Source organism: Phocoena phocoena, chromosome 3 (genome assembly GCF_963924675.1).
Source record: "Phocoena phocoena chromosome 3, mPhoPho1.1, whole genome shotgun sequence".
NCBI lineage: Eukaryota > Metazoa > Chordata > Mammalia > Artiodactyla > Phocoenidae > Phocoena > Phocoena phocoena.
In genome coordinates, this window is record NC_089221.1 from 56,250,311 (window position 1) to 56,264,638 (window position 14,328).

At 36.3% G+C, this 14,328-nt stretch overlaps 1 protein-coding gene across 1 annotated transcript in view; it reads left to right on the plus strand.

The window, feature by feature from the left end:
* Window positions 1-14,328, plus strand: part of BDP1 (B double prime 1, subunit of RNA polymerase III transcription initiation factor IIIB) — an 86,201-nt gene that overhangs the window by 1,136 nt on the left and 70,737 nt on the right. Inside the window, exons 2-7 of the mRNA XM_065873651.1 lie at window positions 1,738-2,014; window positions 3,604-3,713; window positions 4,928-4,987; window positions 6,910-7,038; window positions 8,769-8,902; window positions 9,887-9,981. Coding sequence (XP_065729723.1) covers window positions 1,738-2,014; window positions 3,604-3,713; window positions 4,928-4,987; window positions 6,910-7,038; window positions 8,769-8,902; window positions 9,887-9,981 — 805 coding nt within the window. The remainder of the gene's footprint in view (window positions 1-1,737; window positions 2,015-3,603; window positions 3,714-4,927; window positions 4,988-6,909; window positions 7,039-8,768; window positions 8,903-9,886; window positions 9,982-14,328) is intronic.

Consider the following 14,328-nt stretch of genomic DNA (forward strand, 5'->3'; position numbering starts at 1 on the left):
AAGACATGTTGAGCTAATAATGGCCTCTGTTTTTATACTATAAATGTGAGGAAACCAATGAAAATCAACCCTATTAAATAACAGTGAGATGGTATAAATTTATACTGTGACAGGAAGGTGACAATTTTATTCTTTTCTCTTTTGGCTTGGCTTCTGTTGACCTCAGCTGGTGCTTAGTATAGAGTATTATTTTGATAGCTTAATGATGCTTAGTAATTTCCAAGTTTCTTACATGAATTTGTTTCAGAATTTCTCCCAACAGTGGAATAGAAATACCAGTTACTGTTAAATTAATAAAGTTCACAGAGATCCTGTTAACTTCATGTGAATGTATGATTATTGATAATTTAGTAAATTACTTATTCTGTAGTCTTGAGACATTTAAGCTCAAGGATATTGCTTTCTTAGACTTGACATTTAGGGACTATACTTGGTTTTTTTTTTTTTTTTTTTTTTTTTTTGTGGTACGCGGGCCTCCCACTGTTGTGGCCTCTCCCCTTGCAGAGCACAGGCTCCGGATGCGCAGGCTCAGCGGCCATGGCTCACGGGCCCAGCCGCTCCGCGGCATGTGGGATCCTCCCAGACCGGGGCACGAACCCGTGTTCCCTGCATCGGCAGGTGGACTCTCAACCACTGCACCACCAGGGAAGCCCTATACTTGGTTTTTTATCATGTGTTTCCTTTTTTTTTTGGTGGGTCTTTGCTAATTGTAAAAATCCATAGGGTATATGTTCTGTCCTTATGCATTCATCTTGATTGGGTGAAATGCAAATGGCACATGTATCACATTATAAGGGCTGAGATAAGAATTTAAATTGGATACTTTTTGGAAAAGTTATTCTATAGTTTAGGCATTTTTTCACTTTTATATAAAACTAATCATAACATATGAAAAAAGTAGACTGCTTTTAATTCTTGACTTACACCCTCTTAATTTGCTTTTAGGCAATTCCTGAAATATTTATATCCAATCTGAATTTGGATATGTAATTTGAAGTGACTGAGTACTTTTTTTGAGTGAAGAGTTTATTTTGATAGCTGAATAAGTAGAGTTATACCTGACAAAAGATAAATGATTTTTGCCTCAAACAGAATTTGATTTGATTAATGTAGTTAAATGAATGTCTTCAAATACAGCAATACAAATATTTCAGAGGTTTGATATTTTGTTTGGTTTAACTGATCTCAAGTTGATAATTAAAGTAAAATGCCAAAAATTTAGATCACTTTAGGAAGTGTCAATGTGGATTATAAACTTAATTTTAAAAAACAACTCTCATTTAATGGTGTACAGTCTGTAAAAATACTGAATCACTATGCTGTGCACCAGAAACTAATATAATATTGTAAATCAACTATATACTTCAATTAAAAAAATTTTTTTAGATCAAAAGAAAACAAATCTCTCCGTTATTGAATAATTCAAATTAGGCAAATTAAGCTTTGTTTTGTAACTTAGGTTTTTTTGTTTGTTTTTTGAGGTACCTAGCATGAGCATAAAATGTTCTGTAATGTTCTTAGGGATTTGAAGTTTGAAAAGGATCATCAATCTTCATTAGAATTCCATATCTGTTAAAAAGATGTACTGAACAAAAATTTTATTGCAACCTCTGTTGAAGTCATTGATTATTAATAATGAGATTTTGCTCTTTTGGATTTTTGTCAGACTAGTTGTTAAGGCTGAAATATTTAAAAGATCCATGGTGCCCTTATTTTTTTCTTTTAAAATTTCAACAGTGATGAAAAGACTGATGGTGGGAAGGATGTTGAAGAATCCAGTAAATCTTCCTCTACTGTTTCACAGAGAAGAAAGCGAGTATCAAGTACTTTTAGTCTGGTTAAACCTAGTGTCAGTGTTCCTTCAGAACCTCATCCTTTATCTACAGTTAATCAAGAAGCTCCACAGCCAAACCCTGTTCCAACAAAAGAGAAACAGCCATGCTCAGACAGATACCGAATATATAAAGCCCAGAAACTGAGAGAAATGTTAAAAGAAGAATTGAGGAAAGAGAAGGTATGGTAGAAAAATCAGAATTTTGACTGTTGCCTGCTAGATTTCTGTTTTTATGTTAGGCATCATTCGGAGGAAGAACAAGCATCTGTAGCATTTTGATGAGGGAAACAAAACCAAGTAACATCCCTCATGTTAATAGAATATCCCCTTTTGTTTGTTTGTTTGTTTTTTGGCTGCTGGATCTTTCCCAACCAGGGATTGGACCCGTGCCCCCTGCAGTGGAAGCGCAGAGTCTTAACCACTGGACTGCCTGGGAAGTCCCAGAATATCCCCTTTTGTTAACAGAACGATTGAGAAGCACTATAGAGTTAATAAGCTATTTTTTCCACGATATTAATTTTTGTATATTTTTTTCATCTATATCTTTCATTGTTTTTGGCGGAGGCCACAAATAGAAGTTTTACGTGTATGCACACACATATACAGATACACGTACAGATGTATTTATGAACTAAACCTTCAGTGAGATTTTTCCTGAAGATGTCCAATTGACGTGAGTTATATTCATTTGAACTAAGACAAGTGTAGTTGAGCAAAATGAATTGGTGATGTTTTCTAAATTGACAAATTTAGACTAGTGTCTAGCAAATAGTAAGAGCCCGACAAATGTCAGCTCTTATTATTAATTTATAGAATGCCCTCCTTTTTTTAACTAAGAGGAAGGCACTTATCTTGGTGCTTTTCTTTTTTGGCCGTGCCACACAGCTTGCAGGATCTTAGTTTCTTGGCAGTAAAGCATGGAGTCCTAAGCACTGGACTGCCAGGGAATTCCCCTTTGGTGCTTTATATTCGTTATCTCGTTTAAATATCTCAGCTGTGCGAAGTGGCTATCACTATTTACACAGGAGGAGGAGGAAATAAGCTCAGAGAGGTTGTTTGCTTTGTGTCAAACATCAGTGGAGGATATGGGATTTGAATTCGTATCTTCTAAAATCTAAGCCTCTAAAAATGTTCTCTGTTTTATAGAATCTGCTTAATTAGATTTATTTGAGGGAATTAAAAATTTGCTTCAAGAATTCTGTAAAATATACAGAATTTCAACTCACTACAGGGCAAATAAAAGCTATATATAAATTTTCAGTACACTATTGTAGTTAGTCAGCATCAGTAAGCATGATTTTATACGTTGAGCTTTTATGCAGTCCCAGTCACTTTATTTATTTATTTATTATTTTTTAGCTGTGCCACGTGGCACACAGGATCTTAGTTACCTGACCAGGGATCGAACCCCGGCCCCCTGCAGTGGAAGCCTGGAGTCCTAACGACTGGACCGCCAGGGAAGTCCCAAGTCCCAGTCACTTTAGTGTTTTAAAATTCCTTTATGTGCTACAACTTTTTAATACAAGTTTATAAATGTTTTCCTCAAATTAGGCATAATTGTGATAGGAATAATCTTCAAGCATTTGCAATGAATACAGCAGTAGGCTGTATACTTAAATATATACATGTAAAATTCTTCTTTTTTAAAATTTTTTAAAATTTATTTTTATTTTTTAAAATAATATTTTTATTATTTTGGACTGCCAGGGAATTCCCCTAAAATTCTTCTATATTTATAGAAGTGTATCTCTGTGTGTTTGTGTATCTAGAAGCAATGGAAAAACAAATATGCTGTAAATGAAAGTCAGAGGCCACCAGATCGTTCCAAAATGACTATGAGAGACTTCATATATTACCTGCCAAATAACAATCCAATGACGTAAGTAAACTTTATTTCTATTTTACTTTCTTTGAGTATATAGTGATTTAAGTAAGTATCACTTTTAAAGTATGGTTTCATGTTTTCCAACAACATGTTGACAAAATTTATAGCACATATGATGTCCTTTGGATAAGAATTTTATAACAAAAATTAGTGCTAGTTCGGACTTCCCTGTGGCTCAGTGGTTAAGAATCCGCCTGCCAATGCAGGGGACACAGGTTCGATCCCTGGTCCAGGAAGATCCCACATGCCGCGGAGCAGCTAAGCCCGTGTGCCACAAATGAGCCTGCGCCCCAGAGCCTGTGAGCCTGCGCCTCAGAGCCCGTGAGCCACAACAAGAGAAGCCCATGTGTCTAGAGCTCGTGCTCCGCAACAAGAGAAGCCACTGCAGTGAGAAGCCCGCGCACCACAATGAAGAGTAGCCCCCGCTCGCTGCAACTAGAAAAAGCCCGCACACAGCAATGAAGACCCAATACAGCCAAAAAAAAAAAAAAATTAGTGCTATTTCAAGTAACTGTTTTCTTGGGATGGTAAAGATGCCCTTTACCTCTGAGATTAAAAAAAAATTTCTTTTGTTTTATTACCAAGATGCAGTAAAACCAACTAAACAACTTTTCTCTAATCAAGTTTGCCATTTACGTTTCTTACATACTATAAGGTGATCTAAAGGGGTGATCTTATTTTTATATCCTACCTCCTCATTAAATACAGTGGCATTTGATTAACAAATCCTCCAAGAACAAAGCTTCTTTAATCAAAGTTAGCCTGGGGAGGCAGAGAGTTTATAATAAATCTCCTCACTGTGTTGTTGATGGTGTAGCAGGTGGATGTAGGAGTAATGGCATATTTTCAGTGTAGTCTTTTTCAGGCTCAGTACATCTTTGGCTTAGTTAAGAGAAGAGCCAGAAACCTAGGTTTTGAGTTGTTTGACATCTAGGAGTTGGAAACAAGCCACTTAGGTTGTTTTATGCCTTCACTGAGGAATTAGAGGGAAGAGTGTTCCCTACTTAGGGCCTAACAAATTATTTATATTGATGACAAAAGTTTTTGACTGAAAAATGGAGTGTTGGACCACACCATCATTAATGGTAGTGTTATGGTATATCATAAAAAAATTGCAAGTTAAAATTATTTGCTTCTTCCTCAGATAGAATTGACAAAATGTAAATTACTTATTTATTAAAAGGTATGTTTTGACTTGTGTTTAATAGTTCTTCACTGGAGCAAGAAAAGAAAACTGAAAAATCATTGACACCAGTCCAGACAAGAGAGTAAGCATCTCATCTGTTTTGAATATATTCTGTTATGGGTAAATTTTTTTAAAAAATGAAATCAGGGCTTCCCTGGTGGCGCAGTGGTTGAGGGTCCACCTGCCGATGAAGGGGACGCGGGTTCGTGCCCTGGTCCGGGAGGATCCCACATGCCGCGGAGCGGCTGGGCCCGTGAGCCATGGCCTCTGAGCCTGCGCGTCTGGAGCCTGTGCTCCGCAACGGGAGAGGCCACAGCAGTGAGAGGCCCGCGTACCACAAAAAAAAAAAAAAGAAATCAAATGATGCTTCCTGTTTTAGTTAAATTACATGTGATAGGAATTTTTAAATGGAACCACAAGAATAAAAGTTACTGCTTGATTTAAGTCAACATGAAAGCCTCACACTCCTTGTATATTACATGTATAAATAGAGTTATGATTTTAAATTAAAGCGTTTAGAATTAAAAAAGGTTTTGTTTCAGAATAATAATATTCACATGGTACAAAATTCAAAAGGAACAAAAGTGTACTGAGAAAAGTTTTCCAACTTTGTTTTTCTGCCGTCTAGTCCGTCTTCCTGGAGGCCACAAATGTTACCACATTTTTAACTTATATTTCTAATGCTAGTCTATGTCTATGCAAGCAAACATATAGTTATTTTCTATTTCCTCCTTTTTCTTTCCTTTCTCCTTTCCCCTTCCTTTTCTTTTTTTTTAAGCATTTTGTATACACTGTCCTTAAGTAGGTATAGTTTGGTTTTTTGTTTTTTCAGTAGGTATAGTTTTTTTTTTTTTTTTTTTTTTGGTATGCGAGCCTCTCATGTTGTGGCCTCTCCCGTTGTGGAGCACAGGCTCTGGACGTGCAGGCCCAGCGGCCATGGCTCACGGGCCCAACCGCTCCGCAGCATGTGGGATCTTCCCGGACCGGGGCATGAACCCATGTCCCCTGCATCGGCAGGCGGACTCTCAACCACTGCACCACCAGGGAAGCCCAGTAGGTATAGTTTTGATGCCAGTTAGAGAGTCTCTTTTTGTGTTCAAGCCTTCACTGTCATATATTAGTTTATTCCTAAGAAATCCCTCTAAGAGACCTCCTAGGAAGTTATTGTAGACTTGTAATTCAAGGTAAGGAATTGTGGAAAATTAGCAGAAACATTGGGACTTTCTGGTTGTTGCTTCAAGTAACAATCATTAAGTAATGATTACTCTTTTTTTTTTTTTTCCACACTGTGTGGCTTGCCGGATCTTAGTTCCCCAATCAGGGATTGAACCTGGGCCATGACAGTGAAAGCGCCAAGTCCTAACCACTGGACTGCCAGGAAATTCCCTGTAATGATTACTCTTTCTTAGAATCCACATTGTTTTAAAACAGAACTCACAAGCTTCAGAAATCGTTATGTTTTTACAGACTTATAGGTTATGTTTCTTTCAATAAGACCTTAAGGAGATAATGTAATTGAATGGAAAGTATATGGAATTTGGAGTCATTATTTAGAAAACTGTTTGGCTTCTTGGTCTGTTCTTACTGTTGTGTAATCTAGAGCAAGAGTAATTTATCTTCTCCAAGTTTCAAATGGGCATGAAAAACTAACCCCCAAGGGTTGTTTTGAAGAGGTAATAACATGATCTGGAAACTAATGCTGTAAGGGTTATTTTTGTTAATTCCATACTATTGGATGGTTTACTCTTATACTCTATTGAGATAGAAAAGATGAGCATTTATTTCTCTTTGATAGAGTAAAGACTCCTATTAAATGCTACTAGATAAAATTTGAGAAAATCTTATAACCATGGCCTTAACAACACATAGTATTTTCAATTAGGTTATAGGGAAAGTGGGAAATAGCTAGAAGGTTGAAAGTGCAGTAATTTGTTTTAGAAGTTCATAATGTTCAGGGAATATTTCTCATAGCTGTATGAATTAACCTACCTTTACATTTGGTAGGCAAGAAGGTAAGAGTACTCCTGATGGTGAAGATAATGAAGAAATAGAAGAGGAGATGGATGATGGGCCATTGCTGGTTCCTCGAGTAAAAGTGGCAGAAGATGGTTCTATTATTTTGGATGAAGAAAGGTAAGTTAAAAAAGAGAGAGAGATAGATTGTGGTTTTATGAGAACAAATGAGCTTTGTCTAATGAGAGACATTGAGTTTCTGTATTTGTCACTGTCACTTAGACTCTAATGTTTATATTTGCATAATGGATGTTATAAATAGAAAGATGGGTTACATTCATTTATAATTTTCAGAAATTTTTATAATGCTGTCCTTTATATGAGGAGATGGTACTGCTGACCTGCCACCCACTAACCTACTACCATTGTTTTATTAATTTTACTGGTAATTGAGATGAGCTATTGAACTAATCACATGATGTCCTCCACTGAGAATATATTTCGAAGATTGACTCAGCCTTGATGTCAATATTCAAGCTATGTATTATTAACTAATACCATATTCTGGTGTGTGGTGTTAACTATTGAAAATACAATGAAACATAGGTTTAACATATTTTATGATTTTTAATTGACTTTCTGGCTTAATTTCTTAGTTATAACATTAAATTTCTCAAATTTGGCATTGTGGAATTTAGTTGTCTTTCCAATGTGGTTTTTTTTTTTTTTTTTCTAATGTGTGTTTTTAAAAAAAGAAGATGAGGGACTTCCCTGGTGGACCAGCGGTTAAGACTCCGTGCTCCCAATGCAGGGGGCCCAGGTTCGATCCCTGGTCGGGGAACTAGATCCTGTGTGCCGCAACTAAAAGATTCTTGTGTGCCACAACTAAAGATCCCGTTCGAGGGTACGAAGATCTGTGTGCTGCAACTAAGACCTGGTGCAGCCAAATAAATAAATATTTTAATTTATAAATTTATTTATTTGTTTTTGGCTGTGTTGGGCCTTCGTTGCTGCACACAGGCTTTCTCTAGTTGTGGCGAGCGGGAGCCGCTCCCTGCTGCGGTGCGCGGGCCTCTCACCACAGTGGCTTCTCTCGTTGCAGAGCACGGGCTCTAGGTGTGTGGGCTCTAGGCGTGCGGGCTTCAGTGGTTGCGGCCCGTGGGCTCAGTAGTTGTGGCTTATGGGCTCTAGAGCACAGGCTCAGTAGTTGTGGTGCACGGGCCTAGTTGTTCCGCAGCATGCGGGATCCTCCCGGACCGGGGATCGAACCCGTGTCCCCTGCATTGGCAGGCGGACTCTCAACCACTGCGCCACAAGGGAAGCCCCTAAATAAATATTTTTAAAAATAAAAAAAGAAGTTAAATTAGTAAGGAAATAAAAAAGAGGGATGGAAAGTCTTCTGACAGTTTTATTAGTAATAAATTGTTTTATACTATGTAAATTCTATGATAAACGTAAATGTAATGCTATTAATGATAATTGTTTTTGCATATTGTTTCCACTATTTGGTGATGATGATTTTATTGGTAATTAAATTCTTAAAAGCATATTTAACTGCTTTGTGTGCAGGAATATAAAATGTAAATATAAAATGCTTATATTTCTCAGTATCCCCTGTTGGGTATTGCATGATAAGATAATATATATTAAATATAGGGGACATGCAGAAGTCAGTAAAAAACAATTATTTAGGTGGCCTAAAGATATTTTGTAAATTTTATATTGCTGTTAAGGATTTTGAAAAAAAGTTGACATTTCTTTTTGCTTCCTAGAGTGAAAATCTGCAGATTCTTGGAAAATATGCATACTTCAAATGTATATTATACTTTTGATATGATTTTACCATGGTAAATTTCAAAATATAGCTATTAAAATCTCACTTACTGCTTGTTTCCTTACTTGTTTTTCAGTTTAACTGTAGAAGTTTTAAGGACCAAAGGCCCCTGTGTTGTTGAGGAAAATGACCCCATATTTGAGCGTGGTTCTACAACTACATACTCCAGCTTTAGGAAAAACTATTACTCTAAACCATGGTCAAATAAAGGTAACTGATTTTCATTTTAAATTGTGTAGATTATTTATTGGAAATAAGGTGAATTATTTTCTCGGTTTCTGAATTAAACCAGGTCTCCCCTAAGTAGAAAAAAAAAAAAAAAAAAACTAGCAAATTTTTTTCTCTAGCTAATTTTATTGGCACCTTTCCCCTGCCCCCCACGATAGGACTATACCTCTGACTTTATCTTAGAAATCTTTTGAGGAGTTAGCATTATGGTCATTTTGGCTGGAATATTCTTTGTCAAATCCCTGTACAACAAATACCATTTTAATGAAAAATGAACAATATTTTTAATGCTCCTAATAATGTTCTACCTCAGTATTGTGTAACACAGTCTTTAATGATAAAAAGTACACAGTTAGAAAAGTATATATTACCTATTGCAAGCTGTTGCTTAGTACTTACTTTTATTATAAAAATAATACAGTTTATTTTGGGAAAAAATTCAGACACAACAGAATAATACAGAATGAAAAGAAAGATTCACTTCTTTGACTTCCCCAATCCTGTTCTCTTGAGGTTACTTCTATTAGCAGTTTCTTGTGTATTTTTCTAGCTACTTTCTTTCACATACTACTTAGAACGTCTTAGTTGCCTACGTAGCAGCAGTATTATACTGGTTATGACTGACAGTTTTCTTCAAGGCACTTGAGACCAGATAGGCAGAATGTCTTTTTAAAAATTCCAGCTGCTTTGGTTTGAACATTCAAATTTCTTAAACCATGTTTCTATATAAAAGTTTAAAGAAGGTGTTTATAGATCCATGAGGTTCCTTGCAGTAAAATTGAGATATGTCTATGTACGTGTATGTAGATATATATTTCTATGATAAAAGATTTACTGGACTTTAATAAAAAACTTAAGTACTGTCAAATTTATTTTTAACTCAAAAAATATACTTAGGTAAGATTTTTTTCCTCTGAAATATTTAGAAGATTATTCTCAGTCTTTCTAAATCTTTTACTTTTACAGAAACAGATATGTTTTTCTTAGCCATCAGCATGGTAGGAACTGACTTTTCTATGATTGGACAGCTTTTTCCTCACAGAGCAAGGATAGAAATTAAGGTAAAGTAAACCCATTATGTTTGTTGATCGAAAAGAGACTAAAAATTACTATTTTTTTAACCTTTGGTTGAAATCTCAGTCCATCCTTTTTCACTACTGTGTTTTTGGTACATCTGTCCTTCTTTATAGCTCAAAAAGTAATGTAGTATTTCTCAATTCTAAAATGAGTACAGGGCTTCCCCGGTGGCGCAGTGGTTAAGAATCCGCCTGCCAATGCAAGGGACACAGGTTCAAGCCCTGGCCTGGGAAGATCCCACATGCCGCGGAGCAAGTAAGCCCGTGTGCCACAACTACTGAGCCTGCGCTCTAGAGCCCGCAAGCCACAACTACTGAGCCCACGTGCCACAACTACTGAATCCTGCATGCCTAGAGCCTGTGCTCCGCAACAAGAGAAGCCACTGCAATGAGAAGCCCGTGCACCGCAACAAAGAGTAGCCCCTGCTCACCACAACTAGAGAAAGCCGGCGCGCAGCAACGAAGACCCAACACAACCAAAAATAAAAGAAACAAATAAATAGATAAATTTTAAATAATAATAAAATAAAATGAGTACAATCTCTTTAACCTCAGTATTATATTTTCTTATTTATATCTTCCTATTTCTAAAATGGATTTGAGGGAGTACCAATAAAGCCAGTGAAACTAAGATAAAAGAAGAGTTAGGTAATGAAAAAGTAGATAAATGTACCAGAACTTTTGGGTTAAGGGTATATTTTGAACACAAAATATATCTCTGAATTTCCTAGGAAGAGAACATGCTGAGTTATATAGTTCTCAATATCTGGTCTAACCGTTGCTTTCCTAGGCCACCTTAACTTTGGGGGCAACCAGTGATACTATTTTTCTTTTTTCCAGTGATACTATTAACAACAGCAATGATGTTAATCAATTAGTGCTTTAATATGCCTAAAAGAATGATCTTTCTCTATCTTATAGTTCCTTTTGTTGAGAAACTTCATTACAAGTTTCCTGGGTTGGAGTGCATTTGAGTGCACACCATGTTGCTCTAGTGCATTTCTAATTCATAGTGAGATTTTTATCTAACCATGGGCTTTTTCTTTCATTAATTAAAGGGACCATTAAGAAAGGTTTTTTTTTCTTGAACTAGACTAGGCATGGACTGATTTACTGGGAACCAGTGTACAGTGTAATAGTCATTCTATTTCTGCAAAAGATGAGGGATTTTTTTATATTCTTTATGTTCCTTTTCAAATGTTGATCTCTGATATAAGGAGAACAGAATGTTAAAGTTCTGTGAAGGCTAGAAGTTGATCGTATAGGGGAGCCCTCAGTTGTGACTAATGATAAGTTTGTCAGTAGACTATTTCTTTTAGAAGCAGTTTAGACTCTTCCATTAAAAGTTTAGTGTGGTCCCAGCAGGTCTTTGGGCAGAGTATAGAAAAGTAAAAATGGACTAGTGAATTACATCGATTTTCAATTTTTTAAAAAAAATTTATTCATTTTATTTTTGGCTGTGTTGGGTCTTCGTTGCTATGCATGGGCTTTCTCTAGTTACGGTGAGTGGGGGCTACTCTTCGTTGCGGTGCGCAGGCTTCTCATTGTGGTGGCTTCTCTTGTTGCGGAGCATGGGCTCTAGGCGCGTGGGCTTCAGTAGTTGTGGCACATGGGCTCAGTAGTTGTGGCTCACGGGCTTAGTTGCTCCGTGGCATGTGGGATCTTCCTGGACCGGGGCTCGAACCCATGTCCCCCTGCATTGGCAGGCGGATCCTTAACCACTACGCCACCAGGGAAGTCCTTGATTTTCAAATTTTGAACCAACCTTGTATTCTTGTGATAAATCCCAGTTAGTCATACTGTATTCTTCTTATATGTTGCTGATTTTTGTTATATTTTCTTGAGGATTTTTTGCATCTTTGTTCATGAGAGTATTGGTTCATAATTTTCTTTTAGTGTCTTTGTGTTTTTGGTACCAAGGTTATGGTGGTCATAGAAAATGAGTTGGAAAGTGTTCCCTCTTGTTATCTGAGAAAATTTGTTTAAGATTAGTATTATTCCTGCTTTTAATGTTTGATAGAATTTACCAGTGAAACCATCTGGGCCTATGGTTTCCTTTGGAGGAAGGGTTTTGATTATAAATGCAATTTCTTTAATACATATAGGGGTATTTATAGTTTCAGTTTCTTCTTGTGTCAGTTTAGATGCTAAGTTGTTGAATTTATAGGCATAAAAATCTCATACTATTCACTTACTATTTTAATGTTTGTAGGATTTATAGTGATATATCTCATTGATTAATGATTTTTCTTTCTCTTTTCTTTTTTCTTGTCTTGCTAAAGGTTTTTGACTTTCAAAAGTCTTTTAATGAGCCAGCTTTTAGCTATGTTAAGTTTTCAATTGTTTGTGTGTTTTCATTGGTTTTTAAAAAACTCTTTAGCATTTCTTTCCTCCTTCAGGCATACCTCGTTTTATTGCACGTCACAGATACTGCGTTTTTTTTTACAAATTGAAGGTTTGTGGCAAACCATCTGCATTGTCAGATGATGGTTAGCATTTTTTAGCAATAAAATATTTTTTAATTAAGTATGTACATTGCTTTTCTTAGACATAATGCTATTGTACACTTAATAGACTACTTCACTGTAATGTAAATGTAACTCTTGTGTGCACTGGGAAACCAAAAAAAAAAAAAACCTGTGTGACTTACTTTATTGCGATATTCACTTTATTGCAGTGGTCTGGAACTGAACCTGCAATATCCTCAAGGTATGCCTGTATTTACTTTGGGTTTAATTTTCTGTTTTTTTCTAGCTTCCTTAGATGAAAACTTAGAACAAACCCTTCTTTTTTAATGTAGACATTTAAAGCTATACATTTTCATCTAAGCTGTAAATGTATCCCATAATATTGATACACTGTTTTCATTATCATTCTGTTAAAAATATTTTCTAGTTGCCCTTATGATTTCTTTCTTTTTTTAAATTTTAATTAATTAATTAATTTATTTTTGGCTGCATTGGGTCTTCGTTGCTGCGTGTGGGCTTTCTCGAGTTGTGTCGAGTGGGAGCTACTCTTCGTTGCAGTGCACCTGCTTCTCATTGCGGTGGCTTCTCTTGTTGCAGGGCATGGGGTCCAGGCACATGGGCTCAGCAGTTGTGGCGCATGGGCTTAGTTGCTCCACGACATGTGGGATCTTCCTAGGCCAGGGCTTGAACCTGTGTCCCCTGCATTGGCAGGTAGATTCTTAACCACTGAGCCACCAGGGAAGTCCTTCCCTTGTGATTTCTTCCTTGACATGTCAATTGTTTAGAAGTGTGTTTAATTTCCAACATTGGGACATTTCTAAATATCTTATTGTTATTGTTTCTTTGACATTCTGAATGTCAAAGGACATAATCTGTAAGATTTAAAGCTTTTTGAAATTTGTTGAGATTTATTTTAAAACCTATCATACTTTAAAAAAAAAAAAAAAACCTATCATACTTGCAGCACTTCTTTGGCGGTCCAGTGGTTAAGATTCTGCACTTCCACTGCAGGGGGTGTGGGTTCGATCCCTGGTCGGGTTATAAGATCCCACATGACACACCGCATGGCCCCAAAAAATAAATAAATAAAGCTTATCATACTCTCACCTTGGTCAGTGTGCACTTGAAATGAATGTATGTTCTGCAGTTGTTGGGTGTGGGGTCATCTAGTTCTGTCAGTTACTGAGAGAAGAGTTGACACATCTAACCACAATTACAGATTTGTGTTTCTCTCTTTAGATTGATCTATTTTTTTCCTTTCCTTTTCTTTTCTTTTTTGGCACAGATCATTTATTTTTATTTTTTAAATTAAAGTATAGTTGATTTACAATGCTGTGCCAATCTTTGCTGTACAGCAGTGACTCAGTTATACACATAGAGACATTCTTTTTTTATATTCTTTTCCATTATGGTTTATTATCACAGGATATTGAATATAGATCCCTGTGCTATACAGTAGGACCATGTTGTTTATCCATTCTAAATGTAACAGTTTGCATCTACCAACCCCAGACTCCTAGTCCATCCCTCTCCCCACCCTCCAACCCCCCGGCAACCACAAGTCTGTTCTCTATGTCTATGAGTCTGTTTCTGTTTTGTAGATAGATTCATTGTATCTACAGGAAATGTTCATTGTATTCTTATGTTGCCCCTGATAAAAATAAAACAAAATGTCTGTTTTACATTTCTGTTAACAACTTAGTTCATTTATGTTTAATGTGATAATTGACATGGCTGTGTTTAAGTCTACCATCTCACTATTTCCCATTCATTCCATCTGTTTTTTACTCATCTTTTCCTGCTTTAAATGGGGTTAATCAAATTATTTTAGTATTTTATTTCTGTTGTACCTTTTTACTCTTTA